This window comes from Mastacembelus armatus, chromosome 12, assembly GCF_900324485.2.
Source record: "Mastacembelus armatus chromosome 12, fMasArm1.2, whole genome shotgun sequence".
In the NCBI taxonomy this organism is placed as follows: Eukaryota; Metazoa; Chordata; class Actinopteri; order Synbranchiformes; family Mastacembelidae; genus Mastacembelus; species Mastacembelus armatus.
The window spans coordinates 9479043-9505953 of NC_046644.1; the positions used below are offsets into that span (position 1 = coordinate 9479043).

Below are 26911 nucleotides of genomic sequence, written 5' to 3' on the forward strand. Positions count from 1 at the left end.
CAACATTTCTTACAGGACAATGTCAGGATAGCTGTCCTTCAACTGAAACTCAGTAGAAGATGGTTGATGCAGTTGGACAATGACCCTAAATATCAAAATAGATCTTCTACAGAATGTCTTTAGTCACAGCAAATTCTATGTACTAAATGTCCCATGACTAACAAATCAGATTGCCATATAATCATTGTACTATGTAGATATTTCTTCTGAAAGAATCTGGACTATGCACAGCCAGGCTCGCTCCAAGAATTGTCTGCACTTCATGGAAGCATGCAGTTCTTAACCTGCCCTACACTGTTGCACAATGTTATGAAATTAGGCCAGGTGCTTTCATATTTGTTGATTTCCACATGATTGTGCCCTATCTCATTGATAAATACTGCAGACAATTGCTGAATTTAATCAAGGATCTTAATAGGACAACAGTTCAACCAAACCTAAATTCCTTTGACAAGCAATGAATATCTTTTATTATCTATTGTTTTGATTTTATGGTCATGTCATTGCTTTACGAAGATGAGTTAAATAAATATATTTAAATAAACAAAAATATAAATACATACCCAAAATTGTAGCTAGGTTGAATAGCAGGTTTCTCTTAGGCAAACAAAAAGTAATTTACAGTACTTACCAAGGCAGAAGTTACACAAGTGCCTTAGAGACACAAGAAAGCAGCCACTTCAGTCCTTCCTCATATTTCAGATGGATATGTCTTGTGTTTACTGCCTTCAAAAAACCACTTCCTTATACATTTAGCTCAAACTCTACACAAGTTTAGACTATTGCATAGTAGATATATGTGTGTAGAAGTATGGAACCAGGCTAATGGTAGAGACCAGCACACGCCAAAATTAGTTTAGGCAGAGTAATCCCTCTCACTTATTTGAAGTCATATTGTGATATCAAGCATACATAACATCACATTCACTAATCGCTAAACTGGAAAGACTCTTTGCTAAAAAAACAAACAAACAAAAAAACAAATACCTGGAGAAAACACAATGACAGCACTATTTTGTGCTAAGTCAATTTATTAATCTTGTTAATGCAAGACACTGCTCCATGCAGTGTTGACAAAAACAAAAAGTGCCTTAGAAATTTTTAGTTTCTTGCATGTCATTAATTGTATGTGATTATAAAAGGTTTACTTAGGTCATCAGAACAGATCATTTTGAATACTGTTAGGTAATTACTTCCAGAAAGTTACTACAATACTGCCATCATTTTGACAGAACTGCAACAAAAGCACAGAGAAACCAAAACTAAAACATGTGACTGTTTGGTGGGTAAAATAAGCAGCCCAATGTTTGGTAAAACTTTACATATAAATATAAAATATTTTAAATTTATAGACATTACTTTTTGTTTTGCTTCTTTATCTTTTCATATTAACCTGTCCGTCACAAGCATGCTTCTGTGCCCACCAATTAATCGGCCAGAGAATTTATTCCATAGAGGACGCAGTTTTTGTGCTGTGTGTTTTTTCAGAACTGTGAAAATCCTCAGTCCTGAGGTGGATGTAGCTGATGCTATGGGAATTTTGATCCAGTCACTGCAGCGTAACGGTCTCTCTGCACAGCTCGGGTCCTCCTCTGTCTTTCTGCAATGGTTGAGCTGGGGTTCTGCTTTAGGGCTGGGAGGACCACACCAGACTGAGAGGGTCCAGATCTGGCCAAGGATATGTAAAAATGAGACTGAGAGAACCAAGATGTTTTTTTTTTTAACATGAATGGCACTTTAAAAATGTCAATATTTGTCAGACCTGTTTTATAGATATTTGAAATCACTTCAGGGAAAAACAGATTAACATACATTTTTTCTGGAAATGTTTGAAGACTAAGTTTTGGAAACTTCTTTTCCTCTGATGATTTGCTGAAAATGAAAAAAAACAAACACTTCTCACAAATGTAGTTGTTTTTCAAGGGATAATGTATTTGATAAAAATGATAGTGTTCTCTGTCACATTACCGGGGACCATCAAAAAGGTAGGCCTTGGTCAGAATGTAGTTTTCTGGGGTGATTTTCTTGCTCATAACAATATCTCTCAGCAATGTCTTAACACGTATAATCTAAGTGAAAGAGTTGTCAAAAAGTCAGGAATTATTGCCACAGAAATATTGTGTTTTTAAACTGCACAACACTGGAAAGCAACTGTATTTTGACTTTAAATTGTCGGGTAATGAACACTTACCTCCTGAGACTGTAAACTATTAGCATTGTAGAGCTGCCGGATGATGACTTCACACTCCTGTAGTGTTGGAGGACGTGGTGGATGGGCGGGGCTGCTGTGAATTCGTAAAGGCTCTAACGATGTGATGAGGCCCCCCACAACCTCTGGGCCATGGTCCCGCTTGGCAGATCCCAGAATTTCACTGCCTTCTCTAATGCCCCCCGCCCCCATTAATTAGCAAGATAATAGCAATTAAAATTAACATACAACATGGCCTTAGTTTGTATTCCAAGACCAGATATACTAAAATGTCTGTTATGGAATAGACTCTAGGAAATTATGAGCTCTGTTAAGTTTTAAAATCTGACCATTCAGAAGTTCATTAAAATTGATTGCAGCTAAACATACAGCTTGCACAAAGACATATTGTATATATTGCACTAAAATACTCCAACTATAATATGTCATTGTTTTTTTATGACATCTTTAGACATGTGCTTTAAAGTTGTCCAACATTTAGATGAGAGCAAACCTAGTATGTTGACACTGCTTCTCTTTGCATGGTTTCCTGTTTTACAGCTCAGCTACAGGCTAACTTCATTACAGTAAAATCAATTGGGCCTTTGCATAAGGAAACACTGAAAGCTCTGAGGCAGTTGCTCATTCTTAAACAAATATAACTTGGTGAACCAGAGTAAACTTTAAAATAAATAAACGCTGAGTAAAGCATTTGGTTCTCTAAGACATGAACCAAATGCAGAGTGTAAGACAAATCCCACAATCAGAGGAAGTGCAAGATGTAACAGAAATTCAAACTAGTCATTTCTTTTAGATGTGACATTTAAAACAGTCAAATTTTTACATACATAGAGGCCCTTATGCTTTTTGTTTTATATCTTTAGTGTGATTCATGTTGCTTGCCTATATTACTTTACTGCACATAAATATCTCATATATTCAGTATCACACTATAAGAGTGTGGAGGAAGGTGGGTAGGTGAAGCATAAGATGACAGCCAGATGCTGCCGGACAGAAATTCACCTTACGGCCTGGTCCTGTGAGGGTTGAGTGTCCTGCAGTGTCTCCTCTAGGTAAAGTCCCGTACAGAATTCTCTTCCCTGCGTAGGTGGTCTAATGCCTCGTTGACTGTGAATCAGTCCTAGAATAAAGAGGACCCATGACAATGAAGTACTGTGCTTTATTATTTGGCATACTAAGCTGCAAATACTAACAATAAGTACCTCAACTTTCTATTACTAGGGTGTCTTTAGACCAGGGTTTGCCAATATGACATACAACGTGAGATAACATTGTCTGACTTTGCCATACTCTTTACACTGGGGTAGACATTACCTTTTGACAACATTTCAAACTAATAAGCAAGAATTGTGGTAATAATGTATTTAGATGACTAGAATTCACATGATTACCCCAAAACACACACTACTGTATGTAGAAACTGGTTCTCAGTCGGATTTTACAGAAACATGCTATAGTTAAGCCCTGTGATACACTAGTAATCTGTCCAGGGTCTGGCTCCAACCCACTCCCCCCTCTGCGACCCTTGATAGGAATAAGAAGCAAAGATAACGGATGGAGGGAGGGATGGTGTTTATAAATTTACACACACTGTCAAGAGATGTTAGAAACTTTGCCATAAACTATCCTAATAGTTCACAGACATTGACTGTGCACAGCAGTACGCTATGAAAACGGTAAATTAGGATTATATCTTACCTTTTCCACTTGCCTTTGGAGATCCCATTATCAGCTTATACTGCAACTCTGCAACATCCATATTAAGAGAAGTTTAGTGTGTCATATATTGTAAAGGGGCACATAAGAGGCACAATCTTGTCCCAGCGAGCAGCCCATGTATGCATGAGGGAGCCTGCGTCGTGATGGTTTGAAGGCAGATGGGGAGTCTCCTGGTGGGTGATGAAGTTCAGCATGTGGCCTGTGTTCAGAAAAGTGACACTGGATCTCAGTGCACCTCCCACTGAGAAGCCATCCAAACTCTGTGTGTCCACCATACCTAGACTGAATGTCTCTCCTGTCAGCACCTTATCAGCAGACAGCCAGGTCTTTGTCATTAACTTGAATTCATTACATAATTGATGTGGACACCACAACAGGTTACTGAGTTCACCCCTTGTAATTGGAAAATAATCACATAATAGATTCTTAGGAGCAATAGGTTGCCAGTTTGGGCCTTGTGTTATTTGTCCATAAAGTAACCAGTCCCTTAATAATGCTGCAATTTTCCATGGGGAACAAAAAGTATTCTACACACTAAAGTGAGGACAAATCACAGCAGGTCATTCATAATAATATGAAAACTCACTTTTTAAAACAATATACAACAAATCTGAATTATCCATGATAATTATCCTAACTTTACATATTCAAGTGAACACGGTTAAAACAGCTAGTCGTCACTGGAGAGAAATGCGGTTCGTTCTCTCACATTATTGCCATTTTTCGGGGTGCTTCACCTTTATTCTCCCGCCTGAGGTAGTCTATCTCTGTATGCAGTTTCCCAAGAGTTTCCTTGTGTTGTTGCTGCAGGAACTGGATACTCTTCTGCAGGGACGTGACGCGGGGGTCCCTGTCACTGTGACGGGACAGCTCTGCGGCTCTGCCTGCTCCTCTGTCCGCTGACGGGACCACAGGCAGCGGCTGCGGTTGGCTCGTCTCTACAGGTCGCGGAGAGTAGGTCTTCCCGAGACGCCCGACTCGGGTCCAGTGTGGCAAATAGCGCACCGGTGGAAGATTATTGCTGGACATTGCTCGGTTCCGTCGGTTCACCAAACACTCCAGCCTTCGTCGCACGGCCACACGAACTGGCGTTAAGTTAATAACCAAAATAGCACCATCACGATAGCAGTGTGTTATATTACCATTAAATATAAGCGTGGAAAAGTTAAGTTACACCGTTATCCGTAAACAACTCGAGCACCCTGAAGTAGCTAGCATTAGTTACTTTTTACTAATTTGACATAAGCTCCGCTCGACACACCGTCGCCATGGCAACTAAAGCTACCTGTCCTAATTTTAGCCCCGAGTTTGAGCTCGCAGGCTAAGGCCCGCCTCCTCGGTTAAGATTGGCAGACCCATCCACCAACGAAGAGCAGCTAAGCGTTTAAAAACTACTGTTTGATTGGTGGAGCTTGTTTAGGGGGCGGTACTTGGAATGACTTGTCCAAAACGTGCTCAAACAGTGGCACGGTCCTTTAAACAGACAATGTAAAATCCTTGATTTCCAGTTGGTTTTCTAAACTGGTATTAGCAGCAGGATATAACCTCTACCTGCCTTCTCAGCTGCACTGTGTAAAATATCAGATCGCTATGGGGACTATAGAAAAAGATTACTCCCTAGCCAACATGAACATAATTGAGTAGAGTTAACTGCTGTGTAGAGGATCATAAAACCTTTCACCAGTCTAATGGAAATAAGGATTTTCTGTAAGCACATGTGAAGCTTCAGGTCAAGTAAAACATAAAGATCTCTAAGTGAGGTGATAACCACAAAGGAATTCAAACATCAACATAAGACAAATGACCCTTCCTTTCACTTTATTCATGTTGTAACTCTCAAACAGTAAAGGTTATATCACGGACACAGAGACACTGGGATAGTGTGTCTATCAGAGATATGACAACAATAAAATGCTTTTACAACAGTAAGAGGCAATACGGAAGATCAGCAGAAGGCCTAGTCTTTGGGAATGTATAGGTAGTATGGTACTGTTATCTCCATGCCTGCAGCGTCACATATACAACAACAACAATAACTTAATTTACAATATTTACAGGTAATACAGAAATAGTAAAGTGAAAACATTCAGGTATGTTCTTGGCAAACATACAAAAAAAAGATCTAATGTGGGAGTTCACATAGGCTAAATCTTCATGATGGTTACACTTCATTTAATCTTTATATAACTCTTGTAAGGGCTAAGTGTTTTGCTCGAGGGCACTTCAGAAAAGAAAAAGATACATGCTTGTCACAGGGCACTGCCACTGCACATTCAGCACCATCCTTATTATTTTACCTGCTGCACAAATAACAGTGCATTGGGATGGCCAATAATAAGAGAACAATAAAGGGAACAATAAAGTGTTGTGACGTCAGTAGTCACCTGCTGAACAGTACCTGATGTATACACAAAGTTGAAATGTCGTAACGGCACTCAAATGTCCTTTTTTGAAGCATTTATTCTGGGTGTAGGTGTTTTTTTGTTTTCATGTCTGAGATTGTTCTCGCTTTCCAAGCCTATGAACATGAAAACAAGGTGGGATGTGCATGCACTACTATGATGCAACATTAAAAAGTGACACATGCGATTTTATAAACATAAGAAACTGATAACTGTCTGCTACATGTGTTTTTACATTGCCAATATATATGAACTGAACAGAACAGGATGTGTAGAGACAGAGAGCCTGTGGGTAAATTGGTATTAGGAATGTGCAGTCAAACATAACACACACAGGATGTTCTTAATAGAATAATATCAAAGAAAACCTTAGAGAAAAGACAAAAGGCCTCAAAGCAAACACACATAATGGCTATTTTTCAAAATTGTCACTAAGAAAAAAAAAAACAACAAAAAAAAAAAAACTTTCCTCCATTCTGTTAGCATAAACTATCTTTAGCCACAAGCACACATCAATGGCTTATTCTAAAATATGCAATATTAGTATTATTAGTATTAAGATGGAAATCTAAACTAAAGTTAAAAATACACCTCAGGGAAAAGAAAGTAGTACTGGGGCTGGCAGAGGGTTATTTCAGAGGAACCCTTGATTTTCAATGGATTTTGCTTAATATGAAAAAGTGGGATCCTACCCATAGTCAACCACATCCATGCTGGAGTCAAACAAGTCATTCACATTTTTACAGAGCTATGTGATTGGTTCAGCACCAAACACACCCTATTTTCTATTAATGCCTTAAACAATACCACTTCACGCATGCATGCACGCACACAAACATCTCTTTGAGAGCAACCACAAAAGAAGCTGACCCTTCCTATTAGCCCACAGTTTGGGGAAATACAGGATCCTGTCAGAATGGATGGCTAACGTCAACAAATCACAAATATTACAGGTAAAATATGCAACAAGCACTCCAAAACAACACATCACTTTTTAAATCAAACAACTGTCACCCACCGACTATTCTGAAATAAAACAAGCGATGCAAATGATTATTTTCAGTGTAAAATCATTTTCTTTACCCTTTTCTTCTTACACAAATCTTTTTAAGGTTTCGTAGCTTATACCTTGTCCTTGTGAACATTCTCATAGTTAACATCCATTACCTTCTGACAGAAACTATAACACAACTAAAACTGCAATACAAGTATGGAAGTATAAATCTCTAATTAAGCAAATCTTTCTAGATATACACAAAAACTGGAAATGTGTAGCATGTACTACTTATCTTTCTATACAGTACTTCAACAGTGCAAAAAAAAAAAACAAACAAACAAACAAACAAAAAAAACATTCAGATGTTTGACCCAGAGTCAGACTAAATGTTAACTTTCCAACATTTGGCTAATATTTGCAGTGTCTTTCAACTCTCAGCCCTACATTCAAATTTGATTATACTTGCTAAACTCCAACATTTCTGATAGATAAAAAGTTGGAATATGGAGCCTTGTGAAGTGATTACAAGCAACAGCAGCAGATAAGCTTCTGTATACCTGAAGAATACATCCTAGGTTATTGCAACATCTTTAACATGATTGTGACCAGGGATGCTAATAGATCAGTTTCAGTCCCTCCTGAATTAAAAATAATTATATTTTGCATGCAGCAGTGGGCTAAAAATATTTTCTGGACCCATTTACTGCCTGTTCCTTTAATATCTGTCATCATTAAGAAAAATCCTCACTACATCGTTTAAATGAGGAGACATGGTCCATGACTGGGTTAACAATTAGTAAAGTGTCAAATAGAGAGATTCCTCTCCAACCCAGCAAAGCTAACAAGAATGAATCTAAAATAAAATCAGACCCCAACCAAACTACATTTTGAAGTCATTTTGGCAATGGTTTCCTGATGGTGAATGAATGCCTGTCTGGCCACCAATTGTAACAATGCTATATACACACTCTTCCTTCCAGCAAGACATTATCAATTAGATTAAAACCAGAAAAAGTAAACCCAGTAAACCAAATATTGGTATAAGACAAACACACATATAATGAGAATGATACCTAGCCCTTCCCAGTTTTCATCAGCACACATCCTTGTCTAGGTATACAGCAGATACTGTACTTTCTCCTCAGCTAATGTTTATGTTAAAAGATTACATTGTGTCTATATAGTTGTCTATTGCAAATTTGTACCATGTACATTTGTCCATCTTAAAAAGTTCTGTTTTTATGCTTAGATAAGTATTATATGTGGGTATGTGACTACTTGGCAACACTTGCTCCTGCATGTGTTCAGCCTAGTGAGGGGAATTTTATTATTGGCAAAAAAATAGCATTTTTAGTGCCAGGTGAAAAGTCATCTCACGTCGATGAGAGTTCAGACATTCTTTTACAGCACAAGTGCTTCGTGTCCAACACAGGTTAAAGTTCAGTGTTGGCCAAGTCACTGCCACTGTCCAAAAGTCAAGATAAAGCACAAGCCAGTCAGAAAGTGTGAACCCCGGAGGTTCAGTGAAAACTGAAGCCCTGTTGTTTTCTTATGAAAACTAAAGCATCTCTAAGTGAAAACCATTTAACGCAGAGATTTGGTTTGTTGGTAATGTGCAGGGTGAAAATGACTGACATCATATCCACACCAAGTAGCACTATGAGGCTCTCAAACACAGAGCCCTGACTGCAAAGCTGTGAGGCGGCGTTCAATGCACTCCTTACCTGCAGACACAAAAACAAAAAAGAAGGGGGGGGGGGGGGCAGTGTAGACTCAGCATTAACAGCTGTGTTAGCTTAGGTCTTCTCTAAGTGTTCCAGTCCAGCGTGAAGACATGCAGATTTGTTGTGTTTTGTCTCTGATAAACTGCCAGCCTGCCCAGGTCAAATATTAACTTCAACATCACTGTATAAATGTAACATTTTGACTTAAATAGCACAGCAAACAGCAAAATGGTGTTCATCTGCAGGAACATAGCCAAACCAATCTGTAGTCCTGTCTTTGTGCGAGATACCCTCACATACTTACATTTGCTAACTCTGAGGATGTCTTCATGTTCAGTGAGCAGCAGAGACAAGCCTTCCATCAGCAGGAGAGCTTTATGGTAGCGCACAACTGATGCTTCCCCATGGTGGAACATCTCATCCAGCGCAGCAGCTTGAACCTAAGATTACACCAGGATGTTCAAATTAAATATACATTTGATTGTAATCTCCTCAAAATATTGCTATCAGAACATATGAAAATAACATTTACTGCTCCAGAAAACAATAATGCTGCTACTTCATAATGTGTTTTTCCCCACCGCCTTGTATTACTCTTTCCTGAGCAAATACAAATATATACACATACATATTGTTTATATTGCAGTATAATTTGAATCTTGTTACTTTAATTCCATTAACATATTCCAGTGACCACTGAGCAATAATTTGAGAGAATATGCTTAAAGCCTATGTTTATAAAAGAAAATGAAGTACAATAGCAGGGATTTTTTGAGACTAATCATTAACTTAATTAACTTGATGTTCACAGACACACTATATAAAAATGATTACACTGTGGCCTGCTGGGCAATAACCCTTGTTGCCCTCTGCTTTTCAAGTGTCTCATTTTTCCTCTGGCTTACCATCTGCACAGTGTGGTTGAATAGCAGGCGCTCAGCTGTGATGGATGTGATTTGGTCTATTAGACGGTGCTTCCTGGAAAAGAAACGCTCCAGACGGGTGCTGAGTGAGCGACATGATGCCACACTGGACTTGTAGAGCTCATTTAACCTCCTCACTACTGTATATGGACAGAATATTTGAATATTAACTCAATGTACCACGGCTGTAAACCAAAAACTCTTTCATTTTGTTTAACATACATGAAGAAAAAATAAATTTAACATGCCTCTCTCTCCCATATGATGTGGCTCATACCTTGTTTGACTGTAGCGGATGGGTAGAGTCTGCCCTGTTTAACTCGGTCCATGGCTGTATGTAAGGCAGTGGACAAGAGTTCTGCAGTCTTTAGGTAGAGAACCAACTGTTCTGCATAACTGAGGACACACACAAACACACAGTACTCAGTTAGTACTCAAATAATAAAAAGTCCTGAATGTCCCCTCATGGATTAATAAAGTTTATCTTATGTCTCTATCATGAAAGTTTATGAAATATCTGTACGATAGATTTGTATAGCAGATGAACAGCTAGAACATAAACAAGCATGAATGAACACTGGCTTGTTGCTTATTAAATGCAGGATGCAGATGCAATGTCTGAGCAAGTCATTATCGCTTGCTCAAAAGAAATCTCATCTTCATCTTTTTCTACACCCAAACTCTGCAACCCAGTATTCAATATATAAAAGCCTCAGTGGATTGCATTTCTGTCAGTGTGCTTCTGTTTGGTCTGATGAAAAATTGCATAAGAAAACAAAACAGTTATGACCCTGAAGCCGTTTTTCAATGTTTCACCAAACACGGTGCAAAGGTAGGAGCTTCACCTTGAAAGAGTTTTTTATCCAAATTGGATAAACAGTATCATTCACATCAACAATTACTCACAGTCGTAGCTGATATGCCTTTACCTCCACTCTCGGCTCAGTGAGCTTATCTGATCGGCTACCATGCTTTGCTGTTGAAGGAGGGAGGGATGAGAAATGTCCCTCTGCTCCCCCCCCACCGCAACACTCCGGGCTCCAGCCACCTCAATCAGACAGCGGGCGAAATCCAACATGAAACGCAGTCTTTGTACAGTGTCTGTATGCTCCTGCTGCACTCAGACAGAAACAGAAGACAGAGAGAAATGGTTTAGAGATAAAAATTTTTAATAGAGAACACCAGAACAGGATTCGTCACTGCATTGTCAACATTGGCTGGAAGAACACATGACAGGAGACAGGTTATTCAAGGCATTTCATTATTTCATTACAGATTCCAATTTACGTCATTTTGCTACAATGACTTGAGTCAGATACATCGTCTTTCTTCACAGTCCACACAGAAGTACACATCGCTGAATACATACAGTATAGACTATAGAGAGAAGTAATGCTTCTCACCTCCATCAGTGTCTCCTCAGGCAGTTCAGGAGCCTCGAAGGTTACAGGACCGCCCATGTTGGCTGTGATAGGATCAGTGAAACTGTAACGAGGACTAGAAGGTGCTTCAAAGCCATCCAGATAGGTGCCTGCCAGTGGGTGCCGGCTCGTGAAGGAGCTTGCGGGGCTGACTGAAGTGAATGAGCCTGCAGAAGTTCAAAAAAGAGAGGGCCAATGTATTGATACATGACATCCCATGAATTTACTTTTTTTTTTTTTTTTTTAAACAATCAGCAGCAAAATCATGAGCAACATTGGACTATAAATCTGCTCCTTGTGTTTTTGGCATACATGCTTCTGAGTGGACATGATGAGACACATTAATTCTTCTTTTCATAAATACTATGTGTCAATAACCAACTGGAAATTTAGAAAAAGCAGTAATTTAGATTATTAGTCCCTAAGGGCAACTACATCTCCCTACAGTTTGGCTTAAATTCAATTTTAGCCAGTGGTAATCGACTTTTTATATTTAACCCCATGACATTTAATTAAGGTTCCATATCATGGAAAATGAAAATAACTTTCCGGAGCCCTGTTTTATATGCAGAGCTTAATACTAATGTGAGTAGAATTCCCATTAGCTAAGACAAATAACTTATATTTAGTTCAGGATGAACATTTGCTACCTGAGTATTTCCTCTGTCTGGAGGTATGAGGTGGGGTGCTGCCGCTGGGAGGAGAGCCCACAGTGAAAACCACTTGTGCTGGGCTGCTGGCAAGTCCTCCTCCACCACTGGGGGGCACTAGAGGACACAATAGAAAAATAATTTTAGGTGGTGGAGCACATAAAGCAAGCTTATTAGCGAACATTTCTTGGTTTCCTGAAAATACACAGTATATGCAGTTACATGAATTCATTTTGACAACTTTTTCAAATCATTTTTACAGGCTTTAATTTTTATCAAATTCTGAAACGCTGTCAGGTAGAGCCACCAAAACAGAAGAGCCTACCTGCATAAATTTCTAAATCTCAAGAGACATAACTACCTGTTATGTCTATGGCTTTTTCTGTAGTCAGGTTCTCTGTGCTGCCTCGTTCACCTGCAGGTCCACCTGGTCCAAATGCAGCCATCAGCAGCATGTCAGACAGACGACCAGCACTCTGAGACCTGCACAAAAAAAGACACCCAGAAGAGAACACCGAAGTAAAGACAGTGACATGAATTAACCAAATATTGTTCTTTACATTTTACTGGCTAGCTTTATTAAACAGTCATTCTATCCACTCCCACAGGTTCACAGTGTCTGACCTTTTCTCTGCATACACGAAAAGAATAAATAAAAAGGCCTATCCAAATGGTAGAGACCTATAGGTTCTATGGTGTAACATGATTTATTTATAGTAAAATTAAAGTTAAAGAAATTAATTTCCAAATAGTTTGTTTTAAGCTCATACAAAACTGTGAATCTTGCATTTGTAGGCAAACAATCTACAGCTTGAGCTTGACAAACAGAAATAGAAAACAACAGTAAAAACAATAAACTAACCTTCCAAAACACTTGGTATCATCATTAAGTCTGTGGATGCAGTGTGGAGGTTGGGTGATCTGTGGAGATGCTTGCAGTCCTGGCTCTCTAGGCTCTACTGGGACAGTCCTGCTGCAAGGCGAGCCCATGACTAAACCTTGCTGTGTAAGGAAGGTCACAAGGTTCGGTGAGCTGGGAGGCTTAGGGAATTCAAACGGAGGCATAGTCTGAGAAGAGAGACAAGGGGGATAACACAGGTACCAGAGGTTTGTTTAAACTGCTTGGTAGACTTTTCTTGTTGTGTGTTTCTCAAATAATTAAACACACACAAACATATTCCACTTGCACTCTCTCTCACACTCACACACACAGATGCCTCACCCTAGAAGGCGAGCCCAGGATAGTGGGAAGAGGGTTGCGCTGCATTAGTTCACTCAGTCTGGGTGACGAGTGTAGGGGGCAGACAGCCATCAGGCCTGCCGAAGGGACTACCACTGGGTCTGAAAACTGCTTACGCATCTTGTGTCTGCCGTTGCCACCGGCACACTCCAACAGACAGGGAGCACTGTGGAGCCGTGTGCCCAGTCCTGTCGTCTGTGGGTGTTGCTGAGAAGTTGGCCGGAATTCAGTGTACTGAGGAGCTACAAAAAAAAAAGAAAAGAAAAAAAAGGAACAGAAGGAGATCAGAATATTTCTGCTTGTAGACAGCAGGTGGCAATGCAATAAGAAATGTCAGACATGACAAAAAATGACAAAGCTACCAAGAGAGAGCAGCGATGGACAAGTCCTACTTAAATTATGGTGGCGTGTTTGTGTTAAAGAACATTTAAAGAACAGAACCCTGGCTGACGCATGGGAAAGCTTGGCATATGTTCTCAACAACCTAGCTAACATCCATAAAAAACCAGTTGCCTTTTGAAGAGGTTCAACTACTAATTATTTTAAAATAAATAGCTGCCTGATTATTTATTGATTATGTTTATGTCTATGTATGTTGTTGCTGTGAATATTCTTTATCAGAAGTTCTCAGAGACAAAACATCTGGTTTTGTCAGTCCAAAGCCTAACAATATTCAATTTACAGTGATTTACAAATGGAAAAGCTGTGAACCTTCTGATATAATGTGCTCAAACCAGATACTGTTTAGTTTAACTAGTCATTGCTCCTGCTTAAACTCTTATTCAGTATGTACCAGTATGGGCAATGCTGTGATCTGCATCTGTAAAAGTAGTGTACAAAGCAAAGACTAGCCTCTGAGCTACCTTGAGGGGAGAGCTGGAAAGGTCTGGCACCTCCTAGGGAAAGCCTACGGTTTGTAGTGACAGCTCCTTGCCCGTAGGGTGGTGACGGCCCAGTCCGAGTGAAACCCAATGAACTTCCACTGCTGCAACGCCGCACTGGTGTCGACAGTCTAATAATAATAAATTAATGCATGACATTTAGGAAATGTGAAGGCAGACACACAAATTTACATTTGCTACGGTGCATGTGTGCTTGTGGTTACGGACCGTGGTGAGTCATCCTGTTTGGTAGAATGGAGGTTCTGCTCCATGCGCTGGTAGTTGTGGACCTGAGTGGGGACTGGGATAGGCAAAGACTGTCCATGGTTTCCATAGTTACCTCCACAGTTATTTCCCAAGAACTCAGTGGGCCTGCCAACAACAGTGAGAAGAACAGTGTGAACCAGGGGAAAGAGTCAGACAAGTGAGGAGAGAGTTGGTGCGTGGACACAGACAGGTTTAACACTTTCGCCACATTAAATATTTTGAATATTCTACCATTATCTATTTCCAAACCTACAGCGTCCTGTCATCTGAGCTACACAGCACTATATGTATCAACACAACCAAACTTTCAGCTTTGTGCTATTACCTCACAGCACTTGGAGAGCCACTATAAGATGGCGACTGTGGTGGTGTTTTGGCTTGGCTGCCCAGCCCAGCAGAAGCCAGAAGAGAGCTGATTAAAAGTGGAGAATAAATAGGAGACATTTCATCTGGAATTTCTGAAGATGCCTTTTCAAAATTAAATACAGCATATGTTCTTGCTTGTAATGTAAAATAATAATTAAAATCAATTGTCCTCCTTTATCATTTATATTTTATTCTATTCTACATTACGTCTCAGGTAAAACAAGTCTTGCTTCTCACCCGCTGTTCATTAGGCTGTCCTGTAGCACTTTACTCTCACATGTCAGCTCACCTGCTGGGAAACCAGGGGAAAAAAAACAAAAAAAAAAAAAAATCAGAACAGCAAAATCAAAAAGGCAGTGAAAAGAGCAGTTCCTATTTCATATTCTATTACAGTAATAAAATAATTTTGAGCAGGGACTGAGGAGAATAATAGAGAATGGATGTCTCAACAGAAGAGAGCGCAGGGTTATAAATTGTGGTAAATGCCACTATGAAAAAATTGTCTAAAAAATATAATTTGATACAACAGTTATCCTAGAGAATAGGACCCAGTGCTAGGACTATGAATAGCTGTATTTGATGTGTAAGTAGGGGCTCTAAAAATGAAAATGTTCTTACTGGTGAAGTGAGCAGGCACCATGACAAAGTCATCTGTGTCACAGGAGGAGGAGTTCTTGCTGCTGCCGCCCCCTCCAGACGAGTCCTTGAGGAGAAAACCAGCGGCCTCCTGGGTAGGGGAAGCCAGAGCTTTGGCACGCAAATGCTGAACCTCAGCAAGAGACTGCTGCAGAGACAAGAAGACAAAGTAGTCAATAAAACAGCCAAGAAAGGCAAAATAGGAGCTGGCTTCTTGGAGAGCAGATAAAAACACAGGCTCATTACTTTGTCATAGGCAGAGAAACAGGGAAGTAATACAGAAATAGTAAACACAAACCGGTGGTGAGGCAAGATGAGAGGTGGAAGAGCTGCTACAAGAGCTGGCCGATGCAGAGCTTGGGAAGCAGGTCATGGTCACAGTAGGAGTTGCTGCAATAAAATGCAACACATCGATGACAACTTGAGGATACACAATATGCATTTTGGTTTGAAACATGAAATATAAAAACACAAACTTTGTGTGTTTATAAGAATAGTCCATAAAGCACCTTTTCATGTTGCAAAGGACAAGTACTACCTTTTTTGTATCTCACATTACACACCACTTGATTAAGTCATATAATGGAAAATTCAGTCTTGCATTAGCATGATAGTTGCATTTAAAGATGTCTATTATTTTACTTACTCTTTTTAATGGATGGGCTAGCCTCCAGGAAAGGATGACAAAAAAATTCATCTACCAACAACACATACAGAAATGCAGTTAACAGGAGGCAGTGCAACCGAGTGTAATTTCTTCTACTTAGAATTTCTTCTACTCTAGAAGAGCACAACATACAAATATAAGGACCTCTTGTGCATATAGTGAACAAATACGTAAATAGTCTTCTCTGTGGAAACTGTTGGTTTCCTAATCTAACACTTCATTTAAACAGTACATTTACAGGAATATTTTCAAAATCGAATATCTAACCTAACCTAAACCTTAACCTTCAATATCTAACATGTTTGGGAGAACTTAGTGTTGAAGCTATCAGTGTAAATCTGTATCAAACATTTCATTCTTTTTACTGTGCTTGATGTTCACCAACCAAAGTCAATGCGATCCTTGTGGTTGCGCTGCAGCAGGCCCAGCAGCAGCTGTCTCAGATGGCTTGAAGTTTCTCTGGGGATACTGCAAACATATACAGTATAATAATCAGTCTATGTTACTATGCGGGAAAAAAAAAAAACAAAAAAACCTTCGATAAAAACTCAAATAACACACCAGAAAACTGTAACTACAGATGATGCACCAAATACAGCTAAACATGATTTACTTTTTATGATTTCACAGGAACTGGGCATTTCCATAACAAAGTGTTTTTCCTACAGAAAATTAACTTAATGAGACCCTTTCCAAATATGAATTAGAAAAGGGTATTTGAATTTGAAAAGCATTTGAAAACAGGACTGAGACAGGCTTTCATTAGGCATAAATGAATAACTAAAAGACTGATCCTTTACAGACACTTCTTTGTTAAAGAGTAGGTTGTTGGCGATTAACTGAGGGCTTGTTTTCTTCAGCAGTGCTGTAAACTAACTACAGATCAGCTGTTAAATCAGTCCAGCTGGCATGGCTATGAATGGTAGCATCTCTCTAGAAGGGACATTTACAAACTGTACTGTTGGTGTGTGTGATGAAAATATTAGCTCTTCATAGTACTGTAGTGACTGAAACACGTTTTGACATAACACAATCTTTCTGGAGAATTTTTGCCAGAGCTTTACTTTTCATTTATCATATTGAAGTGCAGAAAGAAAATATAATTTTTTTCTATTTTTTTAAGACTCATATGTTGATCACAAACAATAGACATCTTGTTGTCTCACTCTAATTCCTTACTTGGGTGTGAGATTCTTGTTTTTTTCATAAAACAGCCGGAGGTCCTGGGGGCTGCTAGCCTAAAGACGGTAAAAAGGCAGAGATACACGGAAGTTGAAGACATGCAAATAAATAACTGCAATTTGTGCGCATGTAAACACGTAACATCATTTAACGCTATATTTAAATAGCATGAAAGAAAAATGATGAATAGTTTTTACATTGTATGGTGCAGTATTTTGCCACCACAAAGTCTGGCAGGACACATGTTTTGAAAGGCCAGTCAAATGAAGCAAAACAAAATTACTCAGTGAGTTTCAAAAATGATGCTGGGCTGGTTTAGATAAAATTATTTTGAAAAAAAAAAAAAAAAAAAAAAAAAAAAGTTATGTGTTTAATCGTTCACAGCATAAGTCAGATCAGCCTGGACAAACTGCCTGTTTTTGGGTTTATCAACAAAGATGAAAAATGTCTTAATGTTTTCTCTAAATGCACTTTATTTTGTTATAGTTTAGATTATTCCATGTGCCTTTCATTATTTTAATATACTTGCTTTGACTTCATCATCTGGTGAAAAACAACAAGCATACTTATGTGCATATTGTTCAATTACATATACTTCTGCTTCTGTACAGAACCTGGTTGCAAAAGAGCAAATTGGCAACTTGAGTATTCACAATATTTTGGCCTCACGTTCTCGCATAAGGGCAGGAAGTGGTGACACATTGTCCGTCTTTATATAGAGTTTACAGATTCTACCAATAAGTTTCTATGGCTGGTAAAGAAAACTGCTCTATCAATAAAAAACAAATGTGACAAATACAGAAAAAGAAAATTTATATTATCTTTAACTCAGCACTACATTTGGATGGAAATCCACTTCATGCATGAAGCAGGTCATATTGCAGCAATATTCATCACAATCAATCAGCATAAAACCTATGAATATAGTGTCTTTACCTGGAAAGGAGCCTTTCCTGTCAGACACTGAAACACTATAGTTCCTATACTCCACAGGTCTGCCTTGGCATCATAGTTTTGGGACATAATGACCTCAGGAGCCTGGAGGAAAAAAAGATTAGATAACTTTTAGTGTGACATCTCTTTGGATCTAAGTTGTTATTATTATGCATGGTGGTATGGTTTTAAAGAGTAGACTCAGCTATCATAGTTAAGGTAAAAGAACTAGAGATCTATTGTTTCACATGAGGAATATTGACAGACACAACTTAGCCAGCACTGAGTTGGGGTGGAATAACCCTTATTTCTAAACTAAAAATTAAGAAATATCACTGTTGCTGATGGACCCTGTTAACCTCTGGCTAATTGGAATTGCAGAAGTCACCATATCTAAATTGGAGTTAAACAAGCAGCTGAAAGTTTGTTTTTTTTCTCATGCAGTATCTGTAAAAGCATACAACTAGTGCTTACCATGTACATGGGGGAACCACAGAGTGTTGCAGCCATCATGTTGTTCTGAAGGTGCCTAGCAAAGCCAAAATCCGCTGCAAAGGGAGAAAATGAGGGAGTATAATGATTAAGACGAGAGAGGAAAAGTTAACATTTGGTGCTAGAAGTGAATGCAGCTGTATCGTCATATAATAAATGAGCCAACCCTAAAAAATATCAGAAAATGATTAGAGAGAAACAGGAAGGAGCATCCCAAAAGAACCTGCACACACTAAAAAACTGGTCTGGTAAAAGTACTTTTTAATCTGCCAATAAAACCATATTATTATAATAATCCAGCAGTAATGGCTGAGAGGGAGATCTTCACTCTGATCACAGGTATGATGACAATGCAGCATTATCACACTGAAGATCACATTACTTAACACGCAAGTACAGCTGGAAAAGTATTCTACTCATTCATTATATGGCTCATTATATTAAAAGGTCAAATATCCAATATTTTTGATCACGTATACACAATCCATTAAACAAGACAACAAATCATCTAGAATAATCTGCAGTATGTGTGTGTTGTGTGCTTGTACCTGTATCTATGTTGGAACAATGTGTGTGTGAAGGTGAGCAGTCTGGGTGTGACTTAATTTTTCCCCTGAGTCATGAGGATTATAACATTTATGCAGTGACTGGGACTGACACCAGCCTTCAGACTTCACTCCCAATAGCCAACCATTTCTCTCCAGAGGAAAAAGAATTAACGGGCTTAAGGATTAGCTGAGTTTCCAAACAGCTGAGCACACACAGGCTCTCTGTACTTAGTCATGAGCAGAGCTCAAAACTGATGAGCTCTTTGAAAAAAGATAGATCATGTATCTGTGAATAGTAGTTCACTTGTTTGTTGTAAACATCCAGTGTTGGCTGTCTTGGCCTTTTTCTTCAGTGGTATTTTTATATTAATGTTATTTTTGCCTATAAAGTATCTCCTACAATGGTCATTAAAATACAATTTTAATGACGGTCAAACCTACCAATCTTGATGCAGGTGTTGTTGGAGTGGGACTTGCGTCCTGGTGGGTAGGAGAGCAAAATGTTCTGAGGTTTAAGGTCTCTGTGAATTATGCCTTTAGCCTGCAGGACCCTCATGGCCCCTGCAATCTGCTGCAGGAAAACCCGAATAGTGTCCTCACTCAGCGTGCCTTTGGCTGCAGAAAAAACAGACATAAATTATTATAGGTTATTTAACCATAACGTCATGTTGTATTCTACACCTTTGAGTCTCACACGTTGTAGGGGATTTTAAAATGATCTATGTAATGTGCATTACATGGTGTGGTTAGAGGAGACTGTTGGGGGTTGAATGATGCTCTTCTTTTTCAGAGCTATGCAAATTACACTACTTTTCCAAACAAATTTCTACCATCACCCCACAGTCATCTCCTGGTTCCTTTCTCTTTCTCCCCTTGAATCACTTCACTCATGTTACAATGGTTCCCTGTAGTGCACTGTGAGAGTCCCTCCTTTGAGTTTCTCTCTGACTCCACCCTATCAAAGCCAGACCTAGGTTTGACTTGAGCCAGGGAAAGTCTGGCTCATTGACCACAGTGGGTAGTGGAATCAAAACCCTTGCAAAACTATTATATAACCAAGCAAGTAAAGTCTATTATTGGAAAATTTGATTTATGTAAACTCTGGGTACCTGGCAGACAAAGGTACCCAGCCATAGCTATAATTTGTCAATAAATGCCTAGAGGCTGTCTTTTTTCCCACCCTGTCCACACTGACAGACAATTTTAGTGTACTGGCTACTCAGAGACATGTGATTTATGAAATGTGGCAAACTTACAGAATTGCCAACGATTCTCTCAGTTTGTTAACAGTGCTGACCTCAAAAGAATATTTGCAAGAAGTGACAGTACTACCTTTTGTCTTCTACGTAGTTCTAAGAGAAGAGTAATGCAAAAAGTTATAGTTATAGTTATCAGAGCTGCATCCTCCCTGCCTTACACTCACACTAAGCCAACCAAAGCCCTCTGAGAAAAAACACATCACAGTGTATAGTGCTAGAGTGCCACATTTTTCAACAAAGATGACATTTTCTGAGAAAAACATGGAGCTTTTATTAGATGAACTATTGCACTTACAGTGTAAGTAGTCAGCGAGGTCGCCCCCATTGCAGTACTGGGATTGGAAAGAGAAACAGGAGGGGATAAAGAGAGAGCAAAAGAAAGAAGAGAGATTCAATGAAAAACAGGAAATACAGGTAACATGGCGGGCTGATGAATAATCACAAACATGCTGATGTTAACTTTCAGTTGTATTTTTCCCCAATTTGCATATAAGATAATTAGGGCATTTCAAAACCTTTGTTTGCATAATACTAAACCTAAACAGCTTGAATATCATTATTACTGTGGAAATGACATAAGCTGTGAATGTTTATAAAGGCAAATAATAAGGCAGATAATATTTACCAATTAAATGTCAGGGTTTCTCTGACACTGTGTGATATTAAACTACTGTTTATTTTTTCATTCATAGTGAATGTGGGCACTGCAGACACATTAATACAACACCCAGTTGGCAGAAAGACGAAAAAAAAGATGCTTTTAAAAAGACTGAAATGGTAAATTATTTTGTTAGAACAAAAAGAGATGGAATAAAGGCTATTTTTGAGCATTTACAATATACTGACTGCGAAGAAAAGTTTTGAGGGAAAAAAAAAACATACTGAAGAAACAGTAAGGCAGGATGACTGACTGGTGGCCAGTTACAGTTGTTTACCATTACTGTTAAATCTGAACACAAAGGTGTTTTAGACCAAAGGCCAAGTAGCTAAAAGAATCACAAACATTACTTTTCATCTGGATAAGGCACAGGAAAAACCTGGCAACATTTTGATCTTGACTGGAGGCCATTTATCGCTGTTGATGATGCAGGAGGACACAGCAAATTATAGCCTGGGCCCTGTCAGAGCTGCCTGCAAAAGCCGAGACAACACAGCACTGAGCAAACAAAGCCAAACATCACAGTGAGCTTACCTCCATTACCAGGTACACTGAACTGGCAGTTTCCTAAAGACATAAGAGATAAGCAGAAGATGAACAAACACTTCAGTGATGGACAAATGAAGGATAGGGGGTACTTCAGCTCACTGATCATGTACAAGCAAGTTGATTAAGATTGGAGAAAAATACAACAGCCTAAAAGCTTTGTAGAAACATTAGGTGGTAAGGAGGTGAAAGGAAGATGCCAGTAGATATCAAAGCTCTGGTCAGTAGCAGACTGAAAACATGATTTCATTTTGAAAAAAAACAAACTGATGTATCCTTGCACCACTGGGTTCTTAAAAGATCTCCTCCTTGCTGTGAATCCTGTTTACATCTGTATTACTGCAAATTACACAGGACAAGCATATCTGCAGTTAGAGAGAAATATGAAGCTATTTCACAGAGCTACTTTAATACTGGGCCAAAACTATTGCATAATTAAATCATTGACTTTGCAACAACAGTATTTACAAAACAAATGTAAGCATGTGAGAGACAAGAAGTAAACTCTCTAAAACATATAACACCAAGAACACACTCAAAAAAAAAAAATTAATTTACATTAGAAACAACTTGGATAATTTTTGATATTGCACATTTGGGGGATTCAAGAGTTTGGGGCAGGTCTTTTCATGCTCGCTCGCTCTCTCTCTCTCTCTCAGACAACCTGTCAAAGTTTTGCAAAAAGAAAAAAACAAAACACAAAAAAGTGAAGCCTACTTGAATAAGCCCTCTTATCACATGGCAACAGACAGCTGCAGTCCGACCTTATCTCAATATCTTGTTGAATCCACCAGTCAGAGGCCAGCCAGTTTTCTATAGCTCAGCTGAGTCAGCCTTTCTGAAGTTGGTTGGTTGACCAACCATCAGACCAGATCAGGCAGAACAGACCAGTCGGCTTCCAGTGTTTCCTGGTTCTCAAAGTGGACTGTCCTCATCCAGTGTTTCTGAATGTGAGTCTCTTAACCAAACATTACAAGTTACCACCTCTGCTCCATCTACCTCATATTTGCTCTTGCTCAAAATCGGTTAAGAAACAGGAACTTGCGGCATAGCTAAGATATAATGGTGATGTGAATGAGACAACAGTGTTCACCTTCAAGATGAACTGGAACTACAGACCAACTAAGACAATCAGATAAAATGCAAAAAGCAAAATAAAAGCATTTCTCTGGTGTTCCATGTTTGGCTTGGTTTCAGGTTCTGCTGAACTAATTAGATAGCTGGATGGTGAGCACGCGTGCTCAGAGCATCTACACTGCTGCTGTGTAACAACAAACATGTAATCTTATAGCCCAGCTCAGCCTATTATCAGTGCCAAGGGAGAGATGCTACTAGCTAGTCACGTATCTTTGAGTTGTACATGGAAAGTGACATGACAACCAGATACAAATTATTTTCTTACACGTAGTGATAAAGAGCTCTGGGGCAAAGCAGTTAAATCCCTACTTGTCACCAATACCACATTGGCTGTGCAGCTGATTGTCACTGGTCATGATCTTTTTGTGTTTTTCTTTTCATGATGACTAAAAAGGCAAAAGAATCTTCAAGTCTGTTCATGAAACCTATAATATCTGCCCTCATCCAGACTACACATACCACTTTCAAATATGAGACTCCATCTGAGATAAATAAGAGTTACTTAGCCCAGCAATGGATCAAAACTAAGAGCAAGGTGTGATCAGAAAATTTAGAGAAAGCACGGGACGAAAGAGTAATGGGGAGGGATTGCTTGCCCACATTCCTGCAACATTATTTATTGCAGCATTTATAATACATTATAAAAATGGTACAAACCTTTAAAAACACATTAGTTTCAGACTTTTCTCCAAAAGAAAAATACCAATATCAGAATGAGAACCAGCTTTATGGGCCAAATACGTACACGAGGAATTTGACTCCAGTACAGCAGCTCTCAATGTGCTTTGTTGACAACAAGATGTTAAACATAAAAAAAAAAGGAGACACAAAAAGCTACAATATAATATAAATAGTCTGTACATGGAAAAAGCTTCAGATAAATATTAAATATTATTATATTTCCAAGTATTTATTTACAATAGTTGCAGTGAGGAAAATGATTGCACTGGATGGGTGGGGTCTTTGCTGTATCCTGTTATCCAGACAAACACGGACTAACTGTTCATCAGAGTGATGGCACAGGGAAAGAAACGGTCCTTGTATCTGGTTGTTTTGTCTTACAGGGTTCTGTAGCACCGCCCAGAGGGGAGGAGTTCAAACCGTTATCATATATGTACATATCCCTTATGTGATATCAATCTTGTCATTTTGCAATACCGCAGTCTGATCAGGCGATGCAGTTAATATAATCTGTGCAATAGATATTTATTGTACAACCAGATTGCGGTGATTTAGCAAAAAGACAAAAGAAACACCTGGTGAGTTACGATGCGTATTTATGGAGGGGTCATGCTGTCCAAACTTCACTATGTGGCAGGTGTTGACACAGCGAGTCGCTGTCTGGTTACTAGGCTACAGGCAAGAACATCACTGTTACTGTGGATTATTATTCATCCCCTTGCAATGCAACACCTTCCTAGTGCTGTACTGAGCTACAAAAGTAATACGGCATTTTAACTGATCATGTACATATGCACAGTTCTATTGGAGCACAACTCCTACTCTGCACCCCAAGCACTTGATGTGTACTAAGAAACGTAGGATAAACACTTGAGCAGAATAAGTAAAACATGAAGACACTACAGTTCCCAGAAGGCCTATTCAAAGTGATCTGCAGAAATAGGCAATGTGATGGCAGAAAGAAAGCAAACAATAAAAAAAGATGGCTGTGTTCAATTGAACACTAAGGAAATGTGTTTACTGAAACTTTACAAGGATTTGCTGTACATGGAGCAGTAGAGGGAAAATCGTGCCTGAACATGATGAAACAGGCAAAACAAATGTGGTGAAGCCTCATTTAACAAGTACGGAAAACAAAACGGTGCATGAGACCGAAGTGGGTCATGTGGAACAAGCATGACCAACAGCCCATCTGCCCTATTTGCTCTATGGACAATAAAAGGTGTGATAAGCTGACACTGCAATCAGCTAGTTTCTGTCACAATTTGGATGACAGTTGTTACGTACCTGAAAGTCCAGTAACTCAACAATGTTTTCATGTTTCAGTTCCTGCAGAAGAAAAAGCATTTATCATTGTTTGCTTTACATATCCCTTTTTTTTTAAAAACATTTTTTACTTTAATGGGATGCCTAACTTGACCTAACTTGACCTTCCATTTAATCCCTCTACAGTTGCTGGGAAAGTTAGGAACTTTTCCTTTCACAAAGACCTCTTCAAGGAGATAAAAGTGTTGAGATAATCACTTCTCATCGTTCACGCTTAACATCCGAAACCTCTGCCATCTGCTGATATGGCACATCATACTGAGTGTCTGTCTTTTTCTTTTTTATTTCTTATTCTCAAATGTTTGTTTTGTGCATATTGCTCTGTATGTGTACCTTATAAGAAAGTTTTCAGTACATACAGTAACCTAATAGGTGGAAACCAGAAGACTTACCTTGAGTATTTTGATCTCTTTCCCCAACAGTGTCTGGGATTTGGCCAGGTTCTTCTTGTTTATACATTTTACCGCCACCTCCCAGTCATGTTTCTAAAAGGACATCATTACATTCAAAATCAGTCGAATGTGCTAATTTAAATTAATTTAATATTGGAGGAACAAAGATGCCACAGTCCCTTGGTGTAATAGACAATATCAGCAGTGTGTGTTCAAATACTATGAAGCATTTAGTTGTTGTCATTGAAGGGTAGGATGTGTTTCAACATGTTTACTAACGACTTACCTGCTCCTCTACATTTAAAAACTGCCACTATTATCGAGCTACATCATCTGTGTCACCAGCCTGGGGAAATATTAAGACTCCGACACAGTCCCTGACCACGCACATGGACAATGTGCAGGTATTTAGCAAATATTTAGCAAATATTTAGTAAATATTTAGTAGGTATTTCAGCATTTCACGCAATGACGGTTTATTTCAAGAAACATCCTGTATGCGCTGCCAGGCCTCTTAAGGTCGCGCAATGAAAACAAATGGACCAGGTGTCTAAGAAAAGGCGATTTTCGCTTTAAAATACAACCAAACAATTTAAGAGACGTTTGATTCATTTCATGTCTGTAATGTGTATTTGTTAAAGGCTTTAAAATGATTTACAGAGGTGCTACTTACCTCTCGGTGTCTGCCTTTGAAGACGACCGCAAATGCGCCATGTCCTATCAGGTCCTTCCGACTGAACTCAAATTTGCCCACCGTCTCCATATCGTGCCAAAGTCTGATTTTGTACTACTATAACCTGGACAGGTGGCCGGGAGGCCTCAGCTCGCCCTCAAACTCTCCTTTCTCCTGTGTCAAGCAAAGGCAGCAGCAGGGATGTTTACCCCCCCTCTCTCTTGCCATGGGCTGCCTTCCGGACGACAAACTGCCCCCCTCTCTCATGTTCGCACACATGAGTTTAGGAGTTCACCTCCTAACGAAGCTGGATTGTGATTTCCATCTGTGACAGGGCGTCCAACGCGAACTTGGCCAACTTAACAGACGGGAATCGGCCGTAACTTGCTTCTTGCAGCTGTGCCACCTTAAAAAGCAGCTCGCTGCGTTTTGTTTGTATACAGGAGGTCCTCACTTCTATCGTCTGAAGCGTCCACACAAGCCCTGGTTGTCAACTTCAAACAAGTTACCAATGTCCAAAAACCAGCAGAAGCTCAGACGACTCTTCTTAATCCCGTCCAAGCTGCAGCGGACTCACCGAGAGGCACGGCGTCGATGGTCCCAACAAAGCAGACGGTATCGAGCCTCTGCAGCACAGCGCATGCGCAGCGAAATTACAGCTGGAGCTGTGACGTCACCGAACCAGGTTCCATGACCCGTGTTTACAAAATAACATATAACCTACATAATGTATATATCTGCGACCCGCTTAATTTATATATCTATAGCCACCAGGGCTCTCAGCCTCATATCACGTGATCTCAATATATACAGTATGTGTGCCCACATACTTGAATTTATGTATAGTGAGTATAGTGGGTGTAGTTTTGAATTCTGTCAGGGTTTAACAAGAGAAATATGTTTAAAGGGGACAAAAGAAAAAGGAAAAAAGACTGTGAGGCTGAAAACATGCAGGACTAGGGCGAATTAGCAGGGAAGTGAG

The 26911-nt window shown here is 39.3% G+C and overlaps 2 protein-coding genes across 8 annotated transcripts; both read right to left on the minus strand.

The window, feature by feature from the left end:
• Positions 1-1491: 1491 nt before the first annotated feature.
• On the minus strand, positions 1492-5188 carry ccdc74b (coiled-coil domain containing 74B). Its single transcript, XM_026297776.1, has 7 exons — positions 4666-5188; positions 3908-3955; positions 3212-3329; positions 2192-2381; positions 1969-2069; positions 1813-1872; positions 1492-1668 (listed from the first exon to the last, which is right to left on the minus strand). Exons 1-7 carry the CDS (start codon positions 4955-4957, stop codon positions 1530-1532), a joined length of 948 nt encoding a protein of 315 aa, XP_026153561.1. The 5' UTR covers positions 4958-5188; the 3' UTR covers positions 1492-1529.
• Positions 5189-5729: 541 nt separating this feature from the next.
• Positions 5730-26558, minus strand: ulk1b (unc-51 like autophagy activating kinase 1). 7 transcript variants are annotated; one of them, XM_026297420.1, is made up of 27 exons: positions 25930-26558; positions 25257-25349; positions 24826-24867; positions 21709-21741; positions 20812-20848; positions 19699-19872; positions 18692-18765; positions 18221-18322; positions 17282-17340; positions 16488-16570; positions 16082-16132; positions 15734-15825; positions 15418-15583; positions 15037-15088; positions 14759-14845; positions 14395-14538; positions 14149-14297; positions 13268-13527; positions 12908-13113; positions 12407-12528; positions 12046-12162; positions 11378-11562; positions 10904-11088; positions 10252-10370; positions 9957-10114; positions 9356-9491; positions 5730-9051 (listed from the first exon to the last, which is right to left on the minus strand). In XM_026297420.1, exons 1-27 carry the CDS (start codon positions 26017-26019, stop codon positions 8996-8998), a joined length of 3072 nt encoding a protein of 1023 aa, XP_026153205.1. In that variant the 5' UTR covers positions 26020-26558; the 3' UTR covers positions 5730-8995. The 7 variants fall into 7 exon arrangements, 6 of the variants coding, with proteins under 6 accessions (XP_026153205.1, XP_026153204.1, XP_026153203.1 ...); XM_026297419.1 differs by having other exon boundaries at positions 15037-15091; XM_026297418.1 differs by having other exon boundaries at positions 15037-15100.
• Between the last annotated feature and the right edge of the window lie 353 nt (positions 26559-26911).

Excerpts from the sequence above, each read along its gene's own strand:
- ccdc74b (XM_026297776.1), bottom strand. The coding sequence starts at position 4,957 with ATGTCCAGCAATAATCTTCCACCGGTGCGCTATTTGCCACACTGGACC. Across the intron at positions 3,330-3,907 it reads TCCAAAGGCAAGTGGAAAAG|GACTGATTCACAGTCAACGA; the intron begins GTAAGATATAAT and ends TCTTTATTCTAG. Across the intron at positions 2,382-3,211 it reads TCACAGGACCAGGCCGTAAG|AGAAGGCAGTGAAATTCTGG; the intron begins GTGAATTTCTGT and ends GGGGGGCATTAG.
- ulk1b (XM_026297418.1), bottom strand. The coding sequence starts at position 26,019 with ATGGAGACGGTGGGCAAATTTGAGTTCAGTCGGAAGGACCTGATAGGA. Across the intron at positions 18,323-18,691 it reads GTGGTTCCCCCATGTACATG|GCTCCTGAGGTCATTATGTC; the intron begins GTAAGCACTAGT and ends TTTTTCCTCCAG. Across the intron at positions 9,492-9,956 it reads TCAACCACACTGTGCAGATG|GTTCAAGCTGCTGCGCTGGA; the intron begins GTAAGCCAGAGG and ends GTGTAATCTTAG.